The 24,040-nt window shown below is 38.7% G+C and overlaps 1 protein-coding gene across 2 annotated transcripts in view; it reads left to right on the plus strand.

Moving 5' to 3' along the window:
• The window catches only part of PTPN4 (protein tyrosine phosphatase non-receptor type 4), a 198,944-nt gene extending 182,024 nt beyond the window's left edge, over positions 1-16,920 (plus strand). For both annotated transcript variants that reach the window (XM_057744775.1, XM_057744776.1), the window contains exon 27: positions 8,902-16,920. In XM_057744775.1, the coding sequence (XP_057600758.1) occupies positions 8,902-8,988 (87 nt within the window). In that variant the 3' untranslated portion in view covers positions 8,989-16,920. The remainder of the gene's footprint in view (positions 1-8,901) is intronic.
• Positions 16,921-24,040: the final 7,120 nt, after the last annotated feature.

A 24,040-nucleotide genomic window follows, 5' to 3' on the forward strand; every position in this document is an offset into this window, starting at 1 on the left:
TTTAATTTAATTTTTTTATTAATTTATTTTTTTAATGTATTTATTTATTTATTTATTTATTTGGCTGCCTTGGGTCTTTGTTGCTGCTCACGGGCTTTCTCTAGTTGCAGCAAGTGGGGGCTACTCTTCATTGCAGCCGTGGGCTTCTCATTGCGGTGGCTTCTCTTGTTGCGGAGCATGGGCTCTAGGCACACAGGCTTCAGTAGTTGTGGCTTGCAGGCTCTAGAGAGCAGGCTCAGTAGTTGTGGCACACGGGCTTAGCTGCTGTGTGGCACATGGGATCTTCCGAGACCAGGGCTGGAACCTGTGTCCCCTGCACTGGCAGGCGGATTCCCAACCACTGCACCACCAGGGAAGTCCTGTTTCTGCTTTTTGACTGTTATGAATAATAGTGCCAGAAGCATTTGTGTATATGTTTTTCTGGAAATGTTTTCATTTCTCTTGGGTGTATATCCAGGAGTGGAGTTGCTAGGTAATGTGGTAACTAAATGTTTAACCTTTTGAGGAACCACCAGGCTGTTTTCCAAAGCAGCTGCACCATTTTGCTGTCCCCTGGCAAGTGTGAGGGTTCCATTTTCTCCACATCACTGTCGTCACTTGTCATTATCTCTTTTTATTTTAGCCTTCCTACTGAATGTAAAGTGGTATCTTGTGGTTTTGACTTGCATTTCCACAGTAACTAATGATATCAAGCATCTTTTCATGCAGCCACTTACTTGTATATCTTCTTTGGAGAACTGTTCAAATCTTTTGCCTGTTTCTCAATTTGGTTTTTTGTTTTACTGTTGAATTGTATATTGTCTTTATATTTTCTAAAAACAAGTCTCTTATAGATCTGTGGTTTGCAAATGTTTTCTTTTTTATGTTGTTCTTTCACTTTCTTAAGTCATTTGAAGCACAAAGTTGATTATGTCCAGTTTTGTTTGTTTTGTTTTTAATCACATGTACTTTTGGTGTCATAGCTAAGAAATCATTGCCTAACTTAAGGTAACAAAGATTTCTTCCTCTGTTTTCTTCTAAGAGTTTTATGGTTTACCTCTCACATTTAGATGTCTGATCCATTTTGAGTTAGTGTCTGCTTGTGGTGTGAGATGGGGTTCTGTCTTCATTCATCTGCATGTGAATCTCCAGTTGTATCAGCCCCATTTGTTGAAAACACTATTCTTTCCCCATGAATTGTCTCTGGGTCCCTTGACCACAAATGTAAGGGCTTATTTCTGGACTTTCAGATGTATTCCATTGAGTTATATGTCTGTTCTTATGTTAATACCACACTGTCTTGATTACTATCAATTTGTAATAAAATTTGAAGTCAGGAAATCTGCATCTTGCAACTCTGTTTTTCTTTTTCAGGACACTTTTGGCTATTCTGGGTCCCATGCATTTCCATATGAATTTTAAAATCAGTTTGTCCTCTGCAAAAAAAGCAAGATAGGGATTGCATTAAATCTATAGATCATTTTGGGAACTGTTGCCGTCTTAATGATATCCCATCTTCAAAAGCATGAATACAAAATGTCTTTCCATTTATTTATGTCTTCATTAATTTCCTTCAACAGTGTTTTGTATTTTGCAGTCTTGTACTTTTGTTAAGTTTATTCTTAAATTTTTTTTTAGTCTTTTTGGTCCTATTGTAAGTGGACTTGTTTTCTTAATTTCATTTTAGGACTATTCGTTGCCTGGATATAGAAACAAAACTGATTTTGCATGTATCCTTCAACCTTGCTAAAATCATTTATTAACTCTAATAATTTTCCTTATGCATGAAAGTAGATTCCTTAGGATTTTCTATATACGGATCATGTCATTTGCAAATAGAGATAGTTTACTGCTTCCTTTCTAGTATAAATGCCTTGGTTTTCTTTTTGTCTTTTCTGGCCCTGGCCAGAACCTCCAGTACAATGTTAATAGAAGTGGTGAAACTAGACATCCTTATCGTGTTCCTGGTCTTAAGGGACAGTTTTCTGTTTTCTCATCACTAAGTACTATAAAGTTAGCCATGGATTTTTTTATTAATACTTTTTATCAAGTTGAGAAAGTTCCCTCTCTTACTAGTTTGTTGAGTGTTCTTACGATGAAAGGGTGTTCAGTTTTGTCAAATGCCTTCTCTATATCTATTGAGATGATCATGTGATTTGTGTCTTTTATTCTCTTGATGTAATATACATGGGTGAGTCAAAAATTATCTGCACTCTGGTTATATTAAAACTTCTGTTGGCTGTACTGTTTTTTTTTTGTTTTTTGTTTTAATTTATTTATTAATTTTTGGGGGGTACACCAAGTTCAATCATCTGTTTTTATACACATATCCCCGTATTCCCTCCCGGCTGTACTGTCTTATCAACAGTTTCCATTCAAGGCTACACTGCTGTGCAGGTGTGAATGTGTTACATCAGTTCATTTGTAACTGCAGTGCAAGCAAAAATGGATGCCCCACTTGTGATTTGCACAAAAGAAGAGCAACATGCAGTGATTCATTTTTTTGTCATCTGAGGGTGTACCTGGTGCTGTTATTTATCGAAGACTTGTGCCCAGTGTGCAGAAAGTGCTTTGTCGCAAAGAGACGTGTATGATTGAATAGAGATGCTTATTGAAGAGCTGAAGCCTAAACTTCGGATTAAATGCAGAGGACTTCTGTCCAAGGGCACTGTGATCTTTCATGACAATGCACATCCTCACACTTCTGCCCACACTGTCGACACTCTGCAAAAACTTTGTTTTGAGGTGTCAAAGCATCCTCCCTATAGTCTTGATCTTGCTTCATCAGACTTTTACCTATTTGGTCCCCTGAAAGCAGCCCTACAAGGATGAAGATTCACTTCTGATGAAGAAGTGAAGACAGTGGTGCATTCGTGGCTCCCAGCTCAGCCTAAAACATTTTTTAATGAGGGACTACGAAAGCTTGTTGACAGGTGGACAAAGTATATTAAAAAGCAAGGAGAAGCCAAAGCAATCTTGAGAAGGAAAAATGGAGTAGGTGGAATCAGGCTTCCTGACTTCAAACTATACTACAAGGCCATAGTGATCAAGACAGTATGGTACTGGCAAAAAAATAGAAAGGAAGATCAATGGAATAGAATAGAGAACTCAGAAGTAAGCCCAAACACATATGGGCACCTTATCTTTGACAAAGGAGGCACGAGTATACAATGGAAAAAAGACAGCCTCTTCAATAAGTGGTGCTGGGAAAATTGGACAGCAACATGTAAAAGAATAAAATTAGAACACTTCCTAACACCATACACAAAAATAAACTCCAAATGGATTAAAGACCTACATGTAAGGCCAGACACTATAAAACTCCTAGAGGAAAACATAGGCAGAACACTCTTTGACATCCATCAAAGCAACATCCTTTTTGACCCACCTCCTAGAATCATGGAAATAAAATCAAGAATAAATGAATGGGACCTCATGAAACTTAAAAGCTTTTGCACAGCAAAAGAAACCATAAACAAGACTAAAAGGCAACCCTCAGAATGGGAAAAAATAATTGCCTATGAAACAACGGACAAAGGATTAACCTCCAAAATATACAAGCAGCTCAGGCAGCTTCATACCAAAAAAGCAAATAACCCAATCCACAAATGGGCAGAAGACCTAAATCGACATTTCTCCAAAGAAGACATACAGATGGCCAACAAACACATGAAAAGATGCTCAACATCACTCATCATCAGAGAAATGCAAGTCAAAGCCACAATGAGGTATCACCTCACACCAATCAGAATGGCCATCATCACAAAGTCTGGAAACAACAAATGTTGGAGAGGGTGTGGAGAAAAGGGAACTCTCCTGCACTGTTGGTGGGACTGTAAGTTGGTACAGCCACTATGGAAAACAATTTGGAGGTTCCTTAAAAAACTACAAATAGAACTACCATATGATCCAGTAATCCCACTCCTGGGCATATACCCAAAGAAAACCATAATCCCAAAAGAAACTTGTACCATAATGTTTATTGCAGCACTATTTACAATAGCCAGGACATGGAAGCAACCTAAATGCCCATCAACAAATGAATGGATACAGAAGATGTGGCATATATATACAATGGAATATTACTCAGCTATAAAAAGGGATGAGATGGAGCTATATGTCATGAGGTGGATAGAACTACAATCTGTCATACAGAGTGAAGTAAGTCAGAAAGAGAAGGATAAATATTGTATGCTAACTCACATATATGGAATCTAAAAATGGTACTGATGAACTCAGTGACAAGAACAAGGAAGCAGATACAGAGAATGGACTGGAGAACTCGAGGTATGGGAGGGGGCGGGGGGTGAAGGGGAAACTGAGAAGAAGCGAGAGAGTAGCACAGACATATATATACTACCAACTGTAAAATAGTCAGTGGGAAGTTGTTGTATAACAAAGGGAGTCCAACTCGAGGATGGAAGATGCCTTAGAGGACTGGGGCAGGGAGGGTGGTGGGGACTCGAGGGGGGGGGGCGTCAAGGAAGGGAGGGAATATGGGGATATGTGTATAAAAACAGTTGATTGAACCTGGTGTACCCCCAAAAAAATAAAATAAAATTAAAAAAAAAAAAAAAAAAAGCAAGGAGATTGTCAAAAATGATGTATTTGTCTTTTCTAAAAGTTAATTAAAATAAATTCTACAGCCAGAGTGCAGATAATTTTTGACTCACTCTCATATTAGATTGATTGATTTTTTTGAATGTTAAACTAACCTAGCATTCCTGAGATAAATCTCTCTTAGACATGGTGTTAAATTCTTTTTATATGTTGCTTGACTTGATTTGCTAGTGTTTTCCTGAGGTTTTTATATCTATATCCACACATAATAGATTTTTTATTTTTAATTATAGTAGAATACAAAACATAAAAGTTACCTTATCAACCATTTTTTTAAAAATATTTATTTATTGGGTGGGGGGGACTCGAGGGGGGGGAGTCAAGGAAGGGAGGGAATACGGGGATATGTGTATAAAAACAGATGATTGAACCTGGTGTACCCCCAAAAAAATAAAAAAAAAATTAAAAAAATATATATATATTTATTTATTTATTTATTTGGCTGCGCCAGGTCTTAGTTGCTGCGTGCAGGCTCTTCATTGCTGTGTGTGGGATCTTTAGTCACGGCATGTGAACTCTTAGTTGTGGCATGTGGGGTCTAGTTCCCTGACCAGGGCCCCCTGCATTGGGAGTGCAGAGTCTTAGCCACTGGACTACCAGGGAAGTCCCCCATCTTGACCATTTTTAAGTGTACAATTCAGTAGTGTTAAGTATATTCACACTGTTGCATAATCAATCTGTAGAACTTTTTCATCTTGCAAAACTAAAACTCTATACCCATCAAATCCATTTTTCTCTCCCCCACCCCTGGCAAGCACCATTCTATTTTCTGTTTCTGTGAATTCGACTACTCTAGATACGTCATATGAGTGGAAGCATACAGTTTTTGTCTTTTGTGACTGGCTTATTTCACTGAGCATAATATCCTCAAGGTTCATCCATGTTGTAGCCTGTGTCAGAATTTCTTCTTTTTAAGGCTGAAAAAACACTTCATTGTATGTATATACCACATTTTGCCTATCCTTTCATTTGTTGATGGACATTTGGTTTATTTGCACATTTAGGTTATTGTTGAATAATGTTGCTGTGAACACAGATGTATAAATATCTTTTAGACACTGCTGTCAGTCTTTTCAGATATCTGTCCAAAAGTCAGATTGCTGGATCATATCATACGTAATGAGTTTTTGTTTTTGTTCTTATAGTTTGTGTAAAGCTGGGATTCAAATATGGTCCACACACTTTGATTGGTCTATGTGTCTCCTAAACGCCTTTTAATCTGTGTCTTCCTTCTATGTCTCCTTTTTTCTTGCAATTTATTTGATGAACAAACCACGCTGTTTGTGCTGCTTGTCCTCCCATCGTCTGGATTTTGCTGATGGTGTTCTCTGTCCTTTCCACAGCTGGTGGATGGATCTGCAGGCTTCAGCAGCCTCCTTCAAGGGCCACACAACGTCTGTGTCTTCCTTTTTGTGATGTTAGCAGCCTCGAGTGGTCGGTGTCTGCATCATTAACTCATTGGACTTGCAAAATGACGAGATTCTGTCATGCTTTTTTATAAGAGAAACTTCTCATCTGCTGTTTGGTTAACCAGTGGTGCAGTCTGTATAGGAAAGACAAGATAAACACTTGATGCTTTCCCTTTATTTATAAGGTTTCAGTATAATGAGTTGGTTCACTGGCCTCTGCTGGTGGTGACCACTTTTGTTTGGGTATTTTTTTTTCTTTTTTAAGTTAATTAATTAATTTTGGTTGCGTTGGGTCTTGGTTGCTACGCACGGGCTTTCTCTAGTTGCAGCGAGCAGTGGCTGCTCTTCATTGCGGTGTGCAGGCTCTCATTGTGGTGGCTTCTCTTGTTGTGGAGCATGGGCTCTAGGGGTGCAGGCTTCAGTGCTTCGAGCACTCGGGCTCAGTAGTTGTGGTGCACAGGCTTAGTTGCTCCACAGCATGTGGGATCTTCTCAGACCAGGGATCGAACCCGTGTCCCCTGCATTGGCAGGTAGATTCTTAACCACTGCACCACCAGAGAAGTCCAAGACCCTGGTAACTTTGGTAGTTTCCTTGCTATCAGTAAAGATGTCCAGCTTGTACATTTCTTGCCCCAGACTTAGCATCAGTAATTTCTCCAAAAAGTCCTGGTTCTTTTAAGTGGGAAATTATTTTAGGGACCACCTTCTGAGCACTAGGGTTTTTTGGTTTGTTTTTTGTTTTTTAATATTTATTTATTTATTTATTTATTTATTTACTCAGCTGTGCTGGGTCTTAGTCACGGCACGTGGGATCTTTAGTTGCAGCATGTGAACTCATAGTTGCAGCATGTGGGATCTAGTTCCATGACCAGGGATCGAACGCGGGCCCCCTGCATTGTGAGCATGGAATATTAGCCACTGGACCACCAGGGAAGTCCTACACTAAGGGTTTTTATTGCTTTTGGGGAAGTGTTAGTATTTGTCTCTGGAAATAATCAGTTGCCAGAGGTAGGAAAGTAAACTTTTCATGAGTCAGCACTGGTACTGTAACCGAAAGTGGGGTCCAGCTGCTCACTGCTCAAAAGCCAATAAAGAGGTAAAGTTGGTAGAAAGGAAAGTTTGCTTTATTTTGGGTGCCGGCAGTGGGGGTGGGGGAGGGGGTGCCTGTCCAAAGACTCACCCCACCCACCCTCCTGACCATCAGTGGGCAAGAGCTTTTATAGGCTGAGGGACGGGGCTACACGCAGAAACAGCACAGTCAGCTCTGCAGTCATCTTGAAGTTGGTCATGTGGTGGTCGGACCAGTGTCATTTTGGATTGTTTTAAGGACAGTTAATCTTCAGTTCCAGGGTCAGTTTGTTCCCATATCCTTGAGCCAGTTCTCGGAATGTGGCAGCTTATGTCATGGCTACAGTCTGGTCATCACGTAGTTAACTTCTCCACTTGGCGGGGGTTTCAGTATCTATAAGACAGCTCACAGGAGGTGGCTCAGAATATTATCTATAGCCCTTGAGGAGGAAGTAAAGGCCCTTGACTTTGCTTAATGATACATTATTATCATTTAGTCTCCTTTAACTGTTTCCCTTTGTTTCTGCATTTTCTCATTTCTCTGATTAAACTTATTCTTTGGCTAAAGTTTTTCCACAGACGGAAGACAGGCTGAGGACATGGGGGGACATAGACCATAGGGTCCTGCTGCATTTCAGTGCTTCCAATACCGACTCAGACCACAGTGTTTTTTCTTACCATTTTGTCCTTATATCCCTTTTCTGCTTTAACAAGAATGCTGGCTCTCTGCAGTACCAGAAGTGTAAGGCTGGGCGTATCATAAGTACTCATTTGTTTTACTCCACATTACCCAACAGCCGTCTCAGAATGACACAGCTAAGACGATCACTGTCAACCGTTTGGTTACTGAAGAGAGTTTTCAGTTCTTTCCACAGTTCTTTTTGATTGGAGATTTATATTCTACAAGAGATACGCAGTTAAGTTGCTGTTTCAAAGTCCTTTGAAATAGCCGCTTTCTAGGTGGTTATGCCATCAACTAGATACATACCTTGATAGGTTTTGTATTTTCAACTTATAGAGGCTTTTAAAATTAATGTTTTAATTATGGAGTATCTTTACGTGGTCCCAAAGTAAAATCTATAAGAGAAGGAAGTATATTCAATGCAATCTAATCTCTACCTCTCTCCTTCACCCTGTTCACTACTTTCCCTCTAGGAAAGCTTGTTCTTACGATTTATCCTTCCCTTGCTTTTTTTCTTAACGTACATATTGAGATAGTACATATTTGTGTGTGGCGCCCCCCACCCCCCATAAAGATAACATATTGTGTGCACTTTCCTCTGCCTTGCTTTTTTTACTTAACAAAATATCCTGGAATCAATCTGTAGTGGTCTGTAGACTTTTTTCCTTTTCGCCCCATTTCATAGTACCCAACTTTGAGGATGTACCACATGACTCACCCAGTTTCTTACTGATGACAGTTTGAATTGTTTCTCCTTTTTTCTCATTATAAATAATTCCATAGTGAATAGCCTCATTTACGAATAAATATTTTACTTTCTTTTTCTAGTTTATCTTTTGGATAGAGTCCTAGAAGTGGGATTGCTTGGTCAATAGGTAAATTAATGTAATTTTGTTAGATGATGCCAAATGTCCCTCCACAGGGATTGTAGTATTTTACGTTCCTGCTAGCAATGTATGAGTGAGTTTTGCCAACAAAATATGTTGTCAAACTTTATTTTTTGCCAGTCTCTTGGTGAAAAATAGTATCTGTGCAGTTTTGCTTTGTATTTCTTATGTAAGCAAGCCAAATGAGATGTTTGTCTATTTTTGTTTGTTTTCTATTTTTTCTGATCAATTCTGTTTTTTATATTTTATTTTTCAGAGTCAGTACAGATTTGTATGTGAAGCTATTTTGAAAGTTTATGAAGAAGGATTTGTTAAACCTTTGACAACGTCATCAAATAAATAAGAAAGCAAAGGTCTGGAATATGTGTGGAAGACTGCTCTCCGTTATATTCACTGGGCCATAATACTGCTTGCAGGAATGGCATCCAAACAGACAAAAAAAGAACTAACAAATACTGAAAACTTAAGCACTGTTGCACTTTATGTTTTAAAAAAAAAGTCACCCTCTCAAAATCTAGGATTCATGTGTTTGAAGACTATTTCATGCTTTGCTCCAAACAAATAGCGAGTAACTGAGTATGTTCAGGGTAATTTACAAAGTTTTGTGGTGGTGCCACGCAGTCCCCTTCTGGTCGAAATTGCCGCAAACAAGGCTCTGAATTCTCATCATCTCTGTTGTACGCCTGTATTTTGAAAGCAAAAAGAAGTCAACATCGGAAGTCAGCTCTGGTGTTTCCCGGTGATTCCTGTTCTTACTACACGGATTACCAGATGTTACTTTTTCAATGTTAGCAATATCACTCTCAGTATTAGCCAGTACACTGCCTATGGATGCAGCACATCTCTCCCTACACTCCCCCCGTAGAGACCTGCTGTTTGGAAGAAGACAGGTGGAATTTGCTTTTCCCAGGAAATGCTGCACATTGTCCATTTACCAGCATCTTATAGAAAGTATAAATATGAATCTACAAATTTTCTTGAATTTAATAATGTAACTTATATTTATCATAAGGTTGGCTTATTCCAAATCATGTGATTTCACATACTTGATGTAAAGGAATGCATGCGTTTGTCTTAACCCCTTAAGTGCCTTGAGACGTCTTTGTATGTCTAATGAAAAGGCACTCCTTTGACCCCACTAGGAGGTATGTATGTATATTGTACATTTACAGTTTTATGCATTTTGAATCAGTTCACATTTTTAAAAATAGCTTCTCGTATTGAGAGTTATGCAGTCAAAGAAGAGTAATGAAATTCTGTTTCTTACTCAGTTCCTGTATTTTGCCAGAAGAAGCCAAGATAATTTGTGTTCTGCTGAGTGAACGCTCTGCTGCTATGGAATTATTCAAAACCTGCACATTCCTTTCCTGAGGGACAGGGGTTACAGTTTAGCAGCTGAAGTTAAAAGATGCTTTATTCTTAAAATTTCTTATTTATTTTATCCCTAACTTTACAAATGACATCTAATACACACATAAAGTGAACATATGGATACTCTAAGCTAAAGTTAGAGCAGCTAGTTGTGACATGTTTCTGTCACTAACTAGGTGATCCCTCTTAAGCATTCATTTCAGTTCTTACCAAGCTTTGTTCACACTGGTCTGTTGGTTGGGATACTACAAGCGGGGAATGAAACGTCGTAGAGTTACTTACAAACGTAATCCCTCAGTAGGTGAACTGAGGGCGTTCTGGTCATTCTCGTGTAAATTAAATTGCTCCAGTTTATATCTCCTTACTAAGTTATAAGCATAATATGGGGAGGTTGGATTGTCTAGCCTGGTGGAGGACCTGATTCCCTTTTGAGGATGTGTGTATTCTTCTCTTCAGGTGTTTTTATTTTTAAGTCCTCAGAGAGATAGAACTTTGAAATTGCCCAGTTTTAATATAAGTGGAAATTTTCTCAGCTATTGAAATGTTACATTACACAGTTATTTCCTATGGATTATGGTTAAAATAGATTCATTTACTGCTGGCTTCTGAATATTTCTGTACAGTGTTGATAAAATCTACAGTTGAATGGTAGATATTTTGGAATGTCATGTAGTGTGAGCAGGAGAATGTACATTTTTAAATCTTTAGTATAATCTAAATGATGTTATTTCAAATATTCAAAATCCAAAATAGTAAATTTTAGGAAGTTAAGTCCTAAACATGAATAGCCAAGATACCAAATATATTATTGTGTTCAAATATTTTACCTTTTTTTTAATAGAGAAAAGTACGCATAACCTTATATCAAAGAGAAATTCTTGTATCTATTTCTTAATTTCACAGTCAAGACAGTGTAAGATAGTAATAACTATGCACAGTCTTACTTGAACATTCCATTCTCTGCCGACAGATAGATGTGATTTAGGTGGCGTGTCCATCATGGTAAGTTGAAAAGGGAGAGAGTAAAATGTTGGAGGGTCTACATAATTAATAGCTGTTTTGGCAGTAGTTTTTCACCTGAATTAAAAAGAAAACCTGTCCTAACTATATGGACAGAATATGACACCACAGGTAAAAAGAGAAAGCATAGATATAACCAGATAAATGTTAGAGTTGGTCTGTTCTTTGATTTAGGGCTCTGTGCACACTTCTGAGAGTGACTCTAATAGTTTGTTGGTAGTGAGCACTGCTGCCTTTTTTAATGATCAGTGACAGCCTTTAAATGATAATATATTAGAAGTTTAAAGTTACATTTAAATTTCTCATATATGAATTTTTCATCTGGAAACTAACCCCGTCAGTGTTTTTATGTACAGAAAAGTTCCTTTTTAAAAGACGTATTTATTAGGATCTTAAATTTAAAATAAATTATCCTTCACAGCTTCTTAAAGTGGACATGCTAAGATATGGTTCCCTGTTCACCTAACAGATAAGACTTATGCCTGAGAATTTTTTTTTGGGTCGCACGGTGGAATCTTAGTTCCCCTACCAGGGATTAAACCCTGGCCCATGGCAGTGAAAATGCAAGTCCCAACCACTGGACCACCAGGGAACTCCCTGCTTGAGAATGTTTTTAATCTGTTCATCTATCCAAATAGGGTTCTAGGAATAATCTCATCTTTCATACACCAAGTAGGTCTAGATTCCATTCATATCAGTGTAATAGTGTGGACGAAAATGCCAGATTTCTTGTATCTAAACTACTCTCTCCCTCCAGCAGCTGACCCCACCCCCACCCCAGTCCACACCCTCAAGAAATCTGTGCTGTTCACTCTCACAACTGGAAATAGGTATTGGTGAATCAAGGGGCTTTTGTAAATGCTAAGAAATGATTGTAAAAACCCTTCCTCTCTAATTTAGGATGGTTTTACCATGTGCATTTTAGATGTTATATTGCACATCTGATTGTGTATAAAGGTTGAGGAATATTTTGGAAGAGACTGCATTCACAAAAAGAATACTTGGTAGTATTTGTTAAACCAATGCATACATTCAAAACAGACGCAGAGTAAATAGCATAAAAAATAATTTCACTTGTGTGGCCTGCTAGCACAAGCGGGGGGGTGGGGAGCATTGACCAAGCTGATTAAGAGTAAAGGGAAAATTTATATATAAAAGCTGACTTTAAGTGTGTAAAGGTATTTTAAGCCATTAACACAGTTGCTTGAAAGTTTCAAGTACTAATATATACACACAGAGGTGGTTTTGTGTGATTATGTATTTGTGTCTTTCACAAAGGCTAATACTAACAAACAGGGGTAAAGGAGTATGTTAACTGTAGAGTTGTTTATAATCTGTTGGCAGGTCTGACCAGGTCTAATCAGGTATTTGAACAAAAGCCTCCTTCTCCACTGGAAGTACTACAACCTGAGAGCTGAAAGAAACTTGAAAGATTTTATCCATTCTCACCTTCTATTATTATAGGCAACCTGTGTGAATATCACAAATTCTTGTGAAGTTCAGTCTATTTCGGTTCAAGAATTATACTCAGGCAGTGTTTTTACTTAGTAAGTTGATGACCTTAGAAGATGTCATTTAATTTAGAAAACAAGTAGGCTTTAAAAAGAAATCCTAATTAGGGCCTTGACTCTGCTTGTCATGCTTCCCTGATAAACAATAGCTTTTGTCAAGTATTTAGGCTGATATACATGCGGTGTGAAAACATTCTGAAATGCAAATTAGAGGACTAATTTTTAAAAGCACTTAAAACATAGAACTAAGATTTCGAATGTATGTCCACTTATAATTAAATAATTTATGTTCATAATGTGAACATGTAGTAGAATTAAAGCATTACTTGTTTTATAATCTTATTGGGAAGGGAGAAGGAAACAAGAATTTTTAACAATGTTCTATTTAATAACTGTGTTTTGAATATTTAAAGGTATTCTGATGGTAAAATTGCCAAAGTAGTTTTGAATTCATAAAAATTATTTATGCCACGATAATGTGGGATATGTTTACAGCTCTTTTATTTTGTAGTAGTTATTTTGTTAGTTCGGGTAAATTTGCGTTTAAGTCACTTACATTAAGGTAAATATTTGTTGGAACAAACATCTATTAATAATAAGACAAGAGAAAGAGAAATTATGCCCAGCTTGTTATGGAAGCTGCCACATCAACAAAGTAACTACTTTATGTTAACACAGCCTACTTCCCTCCCTTGCTTCAGCTAGCCAACCACAATTTCTGCAACCTTGTTTTTTCTGTTTCCTCTAAGTAAAATACCTATGTTTTTAAAACCCACTGGATTAATTTTATCAAATATCAGAATTACTGATCTGTTGGCAGAGATTTATTGGTGTCTCTCAGCGTGATCACAACACAGCTTGTAGCAACTATTTTATAAAGTTTTTAGAGAATTGTGTAGCTCCAAAGAAATTTGTATAATAACAAAACTTACTTGAGGGCTAACTGATAATAGGTAATTTCAACAATTTTATAGAGATTCCATGCAGTTAATCCCTAGATGTACTTTTTGGGTTTAATTTACTTTACAATATCTGCAACTGTTTCCAACACAATGTTTTATTATACACAGACTTCATTTATTCTCGGTAGCAATTCCTACAATAAGCCTTTCAGTGTTATCAAAAACAAGCCCTATTTCAGCAAGAAATTAGATATTTTATTTTTATAATCTGGGTGAAATTGTTGTGGGTAGACACCAAATAGTTACTTCTGTTTCCATATCTAAATTTGCTGCTATTTATTTGTATGTTTTTCTGCTGCAGTTTACTGTTGATTTCTAAAGCTTCGTAGCCATTGTTATCTTTATTGTAGTAATCCAAGGTAAATGGCCAGCCAGAGGTAGACTCTACTGGGGTACTATCCATCAACGTTGACTAGGTAGGGTTCATTGCATAAATAAGTAAACCAATTTTTTTTTTTAATTACAAAGTGAAAGGTATTAGCAATATTGCAAGTTAAAGACTACAATTTTAGGAGGAGGTTCTAATGTTTAACCTCCTGAAACCTTTTAAAATTTCCAATACAAGAGTGAAAATGTCTGAAAGCCTTGTTATGCTCATAGAAGTTTCAGTTAAACTGTAGAATTTTCCTACCTGTTGTGTAAATGATACAGAAAATATTTTTCTATGGACAAAAGATTGAAACTGTTAACTTCTTTTGCTTCATTGTTTAAACAGGAAAAAAAATGATATTTGTATGTCTTTCATGCTGTAAAGAAATGAATGTATCTTTCAGATGTTATTAGAATTAAGACTTGATTCTAAGGATACTCTGTTTTAAAAAAAAAAGCAAGGGACTGAAAAGGAAAGGAAGAGTGTTTTCCACTTCATTAGACAAAATGTAGTTTTAGAAGAAAAATGTAATTTTCTTTATAAACAAGAGCAATCATTGACACATATTTCAATATTTCAGATACCTTCTTTTTCACTTTGTGTTAGCTCTAGAATAGAAATTTTCAAAACAGTGTTTGCATACTGTTTTTAAGTGTAAAATAATTGAATTCTAGACTTCTGGGGTGTGGAGGGGTATGTATGTGAGGGTAAGCATTCTGCTGCATGTGTTTACCGTGAAGGAAAGTTCTCAGGCTTTGTCACTGTGCCAGCCACAAATGAGGACACCACTCTGAGCGTGTGACTTCGGTGAAGCCAGAAAACCATGCCTACAAGTCACCACAATAAATATGTGTAGAGGCCCTGACGAGTGAATAGTTTGCTTTCTGTTCTCAGTATCTTGGACGGGTAAGACCACTGAGCCCAACTCTGACCTGTAGCAGTGGTGTCTTATGTGGTTAAGGGCTTATTAATTGAGCTGAACAGAAGACAGAAAAGGCCCTCCATTTTAAACCAACATGCATGATTAATTTGTTCAACAATTTCTTTGAAAAGTAGTATTTATTATCACTCACTAAGCTTGACTCAGTGGGGTCTTCATTATTTTGACTCTTACTTCCACCCCTGCAACTTAAAAAAAATTATTCATTTCCCTTTACAGTAGAGTCTTTGTGAAGTGAGGTAATATTTTCCTTCATTAACTTTTGTTACAGTTGTTAAAGGGTTAATACCAGGCCCCCTCGACCCTGAGAGTTTACAAAAATTAGCAAATATTACTTCTGATAATCTTAACTAAAATGTCACATTGCTACATGAAATTATCACCATGAAGCCATCAAGGAGACAGCCCTACTTAGAATGTTAGACCAAAATAGGTGCTGATTTGTGGTTTCCCTAAATCCACTGTAGTCACACTTGAACCCATTTTACCTTTTATTAAAAGAAACTTTTTCATTTCTACTCCTGAATTGTAGTGTTCCAGTTTTTTGCCTCCCTGAGCAAGAAATTTTCAACCCAGTCCTGGGAGTCTCTGGCACTCTTTTCCCACCCTTCAGTTAATTGACAAGATTATTCATGCTTTCTTGTAGGTCAGGTTTCAATGCTGAAATTGATTTCTTGAATTTGAAATAGCACTTTATTTCATGCTTACTACTGACTTAATTTATACATTTAAAGATAAAATTTATCCTAGGAGTTTTGTAAATATGGAAAAGTATAATGGATTAGCATGTAGAGCTCATTGGATTGGACCCAAGTTTAAATGCTTTATGATGATCTCTTGATCATTTGGTATTTAAAAGGTAACTTGTATGATTTTAGCTTTGCAACTTTTCTGTAATTTATTTAGTACAATAAAGGCTACCCAGTTGACAGTCTTGCTGTACTCTGAGTTCTCTCAGCTAGCTTCAGCCAAGTTTGGTTCACTATAATCATTCTGCTTTGCATTTTTGTACATTACATGAACACCTGGAAATCAAATTGTTTTCTTTTGAGTTGTACCACCAGTAAGTTGAAGGGGGCAAAGTCCTGACACTTTGTATACATGTTGAGAGGCAGGACTTGAGACTAAAAGTTTACATTTAGCTGTTTTCGCTTTCTGTCATTAGAATGTTTGTGCTTAGGCAAATAGAAACTTCCAGCCCAGTGTTCCTGCAGCATCCCTGGATGTTACAGTGACAATCCGTGTTGTAATCTTTTCAAATAAGAAAAGCTACTCTTTATTTTCTACAGTGTAGGCTTAATTTTAGGACAGTTTAGTATCTACTCATCAATGATATTTTTAAGTAGTAGTTTTAAAAATGATATTTCTATGTAGAGGCTGTTTGGGGATTTTTTTTTTTTCTTGTAACAGGTGCTATATGTAAATATGAAGGGCAAAAAGTAATTTAGTTAAAAGTCTAGTTTATTTCCTAATTAAATTATGATTTTTGCATATTTGCTGCCATTTCACGTTTGTACTAAACTAGTAACTAAGCCAAGTGGAATTAGCCCCTTAATTTTTAAAATTCTCTTCCCCCATTTCACAAAAATATCTCTCCCCATATGGTTTCCATAATTAGGAGACAAAGAAGCTTAAAATGTGTAAGCTTGAATTTGGTCAGCACTGGATAACTTGAAATCATCACCGTGCATTTGTCACTGCAGCTTACTGTGTGCTTGAAAGGCCTTGTGGATTTGTTTTCATTTCAGTGAAAAATTAGAATTCCTGCAATGAATCTCGTGTAAAAAAAAAAAACTGAATACTAACAGCAAACAGGATAAAAATGTTGATTTGTGTTAAAACTGTTTTAGCCCTAAGAGCAGTTTGTGTTATGTGAAACGCTACTGTTATACATATTTTGTTGGCCATAATTCACTTTGATTGAGAAGTAGTTGTTCAGGTTCAAACGTGAGAAAACTCTAGCTGTGACTTTAAATTGTTCAAATGCAAAATAAAGATGTGCTTTAGTAACTTAAGTATAGGAGTTTTGAAGATTATTTTATGGGAGCTTTCGTTGTTGGGCTTTTCTAACAATGGTTAGTTTTTTTCATTAGTGGGTGATCATGAGACGGAGATGGCTAAATGCAAAATTTGTTCTAGAATTACACAGTGGCTGTGTTTGGAGGTGGGTGGGTCAGTCAGGAACGAAAAGGGATTTAGAAGATTAAAGACTGTCTGAAAAGAAACTCCTCTTTGCTGTGACCACTGCTGGATTCCTCTCTTCTCCCAGCACCGGCCTCTCTACTCCGGTATCCCTACCGTCATACCTTGTCAGTCAAAGTAAAGGACCTCTCTTCATGTGTCTGAAGCCCACTTGCCTCATACCTTCCTCAAGTGCAGTTGGGTATGCCGTTTCTCATCTGTAAGAAAATTTCCTGGAGAAAATAATATTTAATTTTATATCTAGAAATAAATTGAGGGCAAAAGTAATGCCATGCCTCTGTTCTTATGTACATGATACTAAGACTTCAAACAGTGTAAGGAAGACCCAAGAGGAGTTGTGAAAGCCTCTTCCCCATGCCCGCCCCTAGGAATAGTCCCCCTTAAACCAATGGCAATCTCTGTTAGATTTCTTGTCTTCTAGGGGAAAATGTTGCACAAGCATTTGTGTATACGTATACATTTTGTTAAGGCCAAAGGGATTGTACGATATATTCTGCACCTTGCTTTTTCATCTTGGAAATATTTACATATCAACATACTCAAGTCTACCTCATTTTTTTTTTCATCACTGCCTTGACCATTGTACGGGTGGATATGCCATAATTTATGTTCTCGATGGACATTTGTTTCCAGTTTATACTCTACAAACAATGCTGCAGTGAACATCCTCATGCAGATATTTTCATTAATGATTGCAAGTCTGTGCATAGGGTCAGTTTCTAGCAGGAGGATCGCTAAGCATTGGGCACGTGCATTTTTAAATGTGAATAGTTGCTCTTGGAGAAGATTATATCAGCTTATGCTTCCACCACACATGAGAATGGCTGTTTCCCCACATTCTTCTGATTAGGACTGATATCACATTTATTTGCTCATCTCATACATAAAATATTATCTTATTTTGACACACTTCATTTATAAAGAAGTCGAGTAGATTTTCATATCTTTATTGATCTCTTGTATTTCTCGTTCTCTAAATTCCATATTGAGGGACTTCCTACTCAGTGGTTAAGAATCCACCTGCCAATGCAGGGGATCCCTGCTCCAGGAAGATTCCACATGCTGTGGAGCAACTAGGCCTGTGAGCCACAACTATTGAGCCTGTGGGCCGCTACCACTGAAGCCCCCAGGCCTAGAGCCCACGCTCTGCAAGAACAGAAGCCACTGCAATGAGGAGCCCGCACACAATCAAGAGTAGCCCCTGCTTGCTGCAACTAGGGAAAGCCAGTATGCAGCATCGAAGACCCAACACAGCCAATAAGTAAATATTTATTTTAAAAAATAAATTCCATATCGATAGCCTCTGCTCACTTTTATATCAGGTTGTCTAATGTTTTATTTATTTGAGATGTTGGAAATTAAATTAGTGCATGGACAGTCGTGTTGCAAAACCTTTCTTTTATGGTTTTTTCTTTGTCTTTGACTTTATTCTTATTTGGGGAGGGTATGATGATATTTTTAATACTTTTATAAACAAATTATCGATCTGCTCCTTTATGACTTATGAATTTGGGGTATACTTGCAAAAGCTTCACTCTAATTCCCACTAACATTCTATCTGTGACTGAAGCTTTCTTAACACCATCCAGGTAACCTACTGAGTACACTGGCACTCTGCTTTCTGCTCTTGCTGTCCCCTTGCCACCACTGACCATTCTCAATTATGCCAGAGCTCTGCTAGCTCACCAATTACCTTGTAAGCTTACTAAAATCAGCTGTGTTTATTTGCTAACCTACATATGCAAATTTATTTATCTTTATTATATTATTTAATGTTACATAAGCCAATGAAATTTGCATGTGAAAAGAAAAAGGGTAGCATTTTTGCAAAAGCTTTATAAAGGTGTCATTAGAACTTTCTCAAAGTCTGGAAATTACTTAAAATAGGTGTGAACAAGACAATTATGAGAGACTAACAGAAAAAAAATTGATGATATACTTGGGGTCTGTTTTTTTTGCAACAAAGACTAAGGGATTATAATCAGTCTCAAACACAAACACAAACATATCCTTAGATCTGGGCATGCACATGGCCCTGTGCACACAAGTGGCCTTCAAGATTCCCAAAATGTGTCAGAGCTTTCCAAAGCCCCCTCCGGACATCTCATTCCCTAGATTTTCATTTTGAGCTCCGAGTTAGGTCAAATAAAGTAACAGTTCTCTGGGAATGGGGTTTGAAGGAGCTCCGACTGTTCTGCTCCCTCCAGGGGCCCTTTGGCTGCTGGTTTCAAAGCTGCAGAAGAACTGGGGTTAGGAAACAAACTCGGGCCAGCTAAAATGCCACAAAACTCATTGCTCTTACCAAAATTCAGCCTTTTTTATTGAATAAACACCTCTGGATTGTTGCAAGCCTTTGGTTAATAACCAGAGTTCTGAAAAAAGTTAATTCTGAATAACGGGTTTTTGTTGCTTTTCTGGATGAGAGGATTTTCCAAGGTTCTTACTCTGCCATTTTCGTGGACTTCACCTAATTCATTGCTTTCAGACCCCTTGTTTTTCAACACATTCACCCAGCTGTGTCCTGATTGACTTTTGGCTGTTGCCAGGAACCAAATCCACCCTCTGAAGATAAAGATTTGCTACCACTGAGAAAATCCAGAAGCATGTGAAGTATTGGGCTGGCCAAAACTTTTTTGGCCAACCCAATAGTTTCTGCCTCAATACCCAGCTTCACCTCTCACCAGTCTCCCACTGCTTTCTCGGGCATTGACAGCACCAGGAGTGAGGTACAAAGTCCCCAAACTGCAGTTCCCCACCATTGCATTTAATCCTCACAACTCTATCTCCATTTTACAGATGAGGAATTTAAAACTCAGTTTATCCTTTGGAAGTTAAGTAGCTAGTAAATGGAGGTGTCTGACTCTACAGCCAAAGTTAATATTCTTTGAGAGAAATTACGTTTAAAGGAACAGTACCAATTTACATGTTTGAAAATGTTTAAAAAATCATTGTCATAACTTTAACCTGACCTCATATCTCTAAATCAAGTTTTGGAAAATAGTCATTTAAGATGTAATGATTCTCTCTTTGAAGGAAATGTGAGGTTTGGTTTTTTTTTAAATTTTGTTGAAAAGTATTTATTTGGCTGCATTGGGTCTTTGTTGCTGCATGTGGGTTTACTCTAGTTGTGACGAGTGGGGGCTTCTCTTGTTGTGGAGCATGGGCTCTAGGCATGCAGGCTTTAGTAGTTGCAGCCCATGGACTCAGTAGTTGTGGCTCGAGGGCTTAGTTGCTCCATGGGATGTGGGATCTTCCCAGACCAGGGATCGAACCTGTGTCCCCTGCATTGGCAGGCAGATTCTTAACCACAGTGCCACCAAGGAAGTCCCAGGTTTGGTTTTCTGTTTGTTTGTTTTGTTTTTTCTTTCTTTATTTATTTATTTTATTGGCTGTGTTGGGTTTTTTTTTGCTGTGCGCGGGCTTTCTTTAGTTGCAGTGAGTGGGGGCTACTCTTCATTGTGGTGCGCGGGCTCCTCATTGCCGTGGCTTCTCTTGTTGCAGAGCACGGGCTCTAGGTGCGTGGGCTTCAGTAGTTGCACTACATGGGCTCAATAGTTGTGGCTCACGGGCTCTAAAGCACAGGCTCAGTAGTTGTGGCTTACGGGCTTAGTTGCTCTGCGGCATGTGGGATCTTCCTGGAACAGGGATCGAACCCGTGTCCCCTGCATTGGCAGGCGGATTCTCAACCACTGCGCCACCTAGGAAGCCCAGGTTTGGTTTATTTTTAACAAAACTCTAATGTATATCTAAACTCAATTTTTGTGTGTGTATTTGGTTTATGTAAAATTAAATCCTCTTTTATTGAAATAGGTGTAGAATCACAGGTTTTAAGGTCTAGAAGAGGTCTCAGGAAGCATCTGTTCTAATCACCTCATTTTATAGATGAGAAAACTGATGCCAGAAAAGAAGGATGTTTGTCCAAGTGAATTCATGGCAGGGTGATCACCACTGGTCTTTCTATTGTGTGGTCTCCTAATACCTTCGTGGGTCCTGGTGTCACACAATAGTCACAGCCATGGGACAGTCATCTGAGGGCCTCCTTACTCGAAGTGTAGCCCACCAGTGGGCAGTGTCACCAACTGCCAGCTTGTGGCTATGCAGACGCTCAGGCCCCACCCCGGACTTCAGACTTGTGACAAGATCTCCACGTGACTCATATGCACATTAACTTCTAGGAGCCCTGGCTCCTTCCTTTTCTTCCCTTAAGTCTCTTATTCTCCTCCTGGTTTCACCATTAAGCAAACCTCATGGGAAGATGTTTCACTTCTGCCTGTGACGCAATATTAGGAACTTGCCTGGAGCCATCCAGGGTTTTCAGAATTTTTTTTCCCTAGCAGAGTGAAGAAGGTGTGTCAGCCACCTCATAAGCAGGGCTCTATTCCAGATAATTCTGAACAAAGTGATGCATGAAATATGCATTCATGGAACATGAATGCTTAGGTCTATCGCCCTGAATCTCCACAGGTAGGGAAAAGCCCAACTTGGTGCTTTGGGGAAAGAAGTGACTTCTCTTCAATTTATCTTTTGTCTCCCTTTTCTGCACACTTCTACCCCAGCCCTCCCCCATTCTTTTAAGGTATCCTTCAATTAGCCTATGTGGTGGATACTTTAGTGTGAATTAGTTTAAGGTCTTACTCCTGCCAGGAATACTTGCAGGGAGAGGAAGGGTGGACTTTCAGACATGAGATTCTGGCTCAGGAAAGATTTAGCTGGGGGACTTCCCTGGTGGCGCAGTGATTAAGACTCTGCATTCCCAATGCAGGGGGCCTGGATTCGATCCCTGGTCAGGAAACTAGATCCCACATGCATGCCACAGCTAAGAGAGTTCAGATGCCACAATTAAGGAGCCTCTGAGCCACAACTAAAGGAGCCCTTCTGCCACAACTAAGACCCAGCGCAACCAAATAAATAAATATTAAAAAAAAAATATTTAGCTGGGTCAGGGGAGTCACCCAAGCTGTGAAACCAGACCCAGGTCACAGCCCTGTTCTGGGAACCCCCATCTTCCACTGGCAGTACAGGTATCTTTGTTCCTTGGTCAGTAACGTTGATGTTATATGTAGTATTGTCTGCTTCTGAAAACATTCTCAGGTAACTTACTTTAGGTAGGTCTCATAACTAACTTCCTGTTAGGAAGGTGGTATCATTCTCATTTTACAGACTTAAAGTTATTTTAGATCTTTTAGTTCCTGAACTGAAGTCTAGACCCTACAGTATGCTAATAAAACTCTTTCAGTGGTGCTTCCTGATGAGTTGTGTTTGTTTGTTTGTTTGTTCTTACTTGTGTGCATTTTTGACTATGTAGTGCTCTCCTGATCCAGTGTCTGGAAAAGAAGTTCTTCCTGATTCCCATTCTCCCAAAGGCCCTTCCTTTCTTCCTTCCTTCCTCCTTCCCTTCTTTCTTTACTTCCTTCCTTCTTTCCTTCCTTTCTTAAAATAACAAATATTTACTATTGCTCACAGTTTCTGTAGAATAGGAGGTAGGTGGTTCTGACTCAGTGACAGCTGCATGTTGGTTGGGACTTTGTCATGTGAAGGCTGAAAGGGCTGGAGCATCCAGTGCAAGATGACTCACCTACATGATGTTGGTGGAGGCCTCAGTTCCTCTCCATCCAGGTGGCTATGCAGGGCTCTTTGAGTGTCTTTGTAACATGGAAGCTACTTTCCCCCAGAGTGAGCAATCCAAGAGGACAAGGCAGACACTGCAGTGTCATTTATTGGAAGTCACACACCATCACTTCTGCAATGTTCTACTAATCACCGAGGGCCTTCTCAATGGAGGCTTGTGGAAGACAGGGCCCCCTCAGTCTCCAAGAGGACTGACTTTCATATTGGAGTTCTCCCTGCTCCACTCTGCTCAGAGTGCCTCAGTATGAATGGCCCCCAGTGTGGACCAGTTCAAACAAACTGAGAAAGTCAGGAGCTTGGAAATCAGGACAAGGGGAGAGAGTTTTGCAGACTTGGGACCAATGTCCTCAATTATTTAAAGGGCTGTGGTGTGAAAGAGGGACCATGTTTCTTCTTGTGGCCAGAGGCGGATTTACCATGAAGATAATCAGGTTTAAGCTTTAGGGCTCCTGACTTGTATGGGCCCCTTCCAAGACCCTGTATCTTGCTTTGAATCTTTAAATTTGTCTTATTTCACTTAAGCCTCCCCTCCTCCCACTAATTATATTATATGATTTTCAGAGCTAACAAAACCTGGATCTACCCCTTTCTGTGATTCCAGAGAGCAAACCAAGACCTAAAATAGGAGTGGAAATCTAGTGTGAGGATGTTAGTTCAATAGAGGAAAATCTTTCCATGGCCAAGACTATTCCACCAAAAGTGGGTTATTCTAGTAGGCACTTTCGATACCTTACCCACAGCCATTCTTCCTAACAGCGCCCCCTCTTTCCTGCTAATAGAATTTGGATTTGTTCAGGAAGTTAATGGTGAGCCCTTAATCTCAGAGATAGCAGGCCCTTCCCTAAGCCCCAAATGTGAATTATAATTGGTCTAAACCAGTTACGATATTCTCTTTCCCTAAGGCCAGTGTGGTCAGGTAATCCTGTTCTCACCAATGAGACAGGGTGTGGTGGGACTTCCTTCTCTGAATTAAAGACAAGGCTTCACTGGGAATTCCCTGATGGTCCCGTGGTTAAGACTCGGTGCTTTCACTACCGTGGCCTGGGTTTGATCCTTGGTTGGGGAACTGAGATCCTGCAAGCCTGGCAGCAGAGCCAAAAAAAATAAAAGCTTCAGGAAGAGAAGATCTTTTCCACTTTCCGTTTCATTTCTGAAACTCAGATAGGGGAGCTGATGATACTGTAGCCCTCCTGTGGCCAGTAGGCTAGAAGCATAAAAGCCAAAGTCAACATACTCAGGATGGAAGAACAGAAAGAGTAAGAGTTTAGGATGTTATAGGACTGTTGAGCTGAACCAATCTCTAGATTACTTATGTAAGATAGTCTATTTTTTTAAACTACAGTTAATTGTATTCCCTATTACTTGCAGCCAAGTGCGTTTAACTTAATTCA

Source organism: Hippopotamus amphibius, chromosome 8, assembly GCF_030028045.1.
Source record: "Hippopotamus amphibius kiboko isolate mHipAmp2 chromosome 8, mHipAmp2.hap2, whole genome shotgun sequence".
Lineage (NCBI taxonomy): Eukaryota > Metazoa > Chordata > Mammalia > Artiodactyla > Hippopotamidae > Hippopotamus > Hippopotamus amphibius.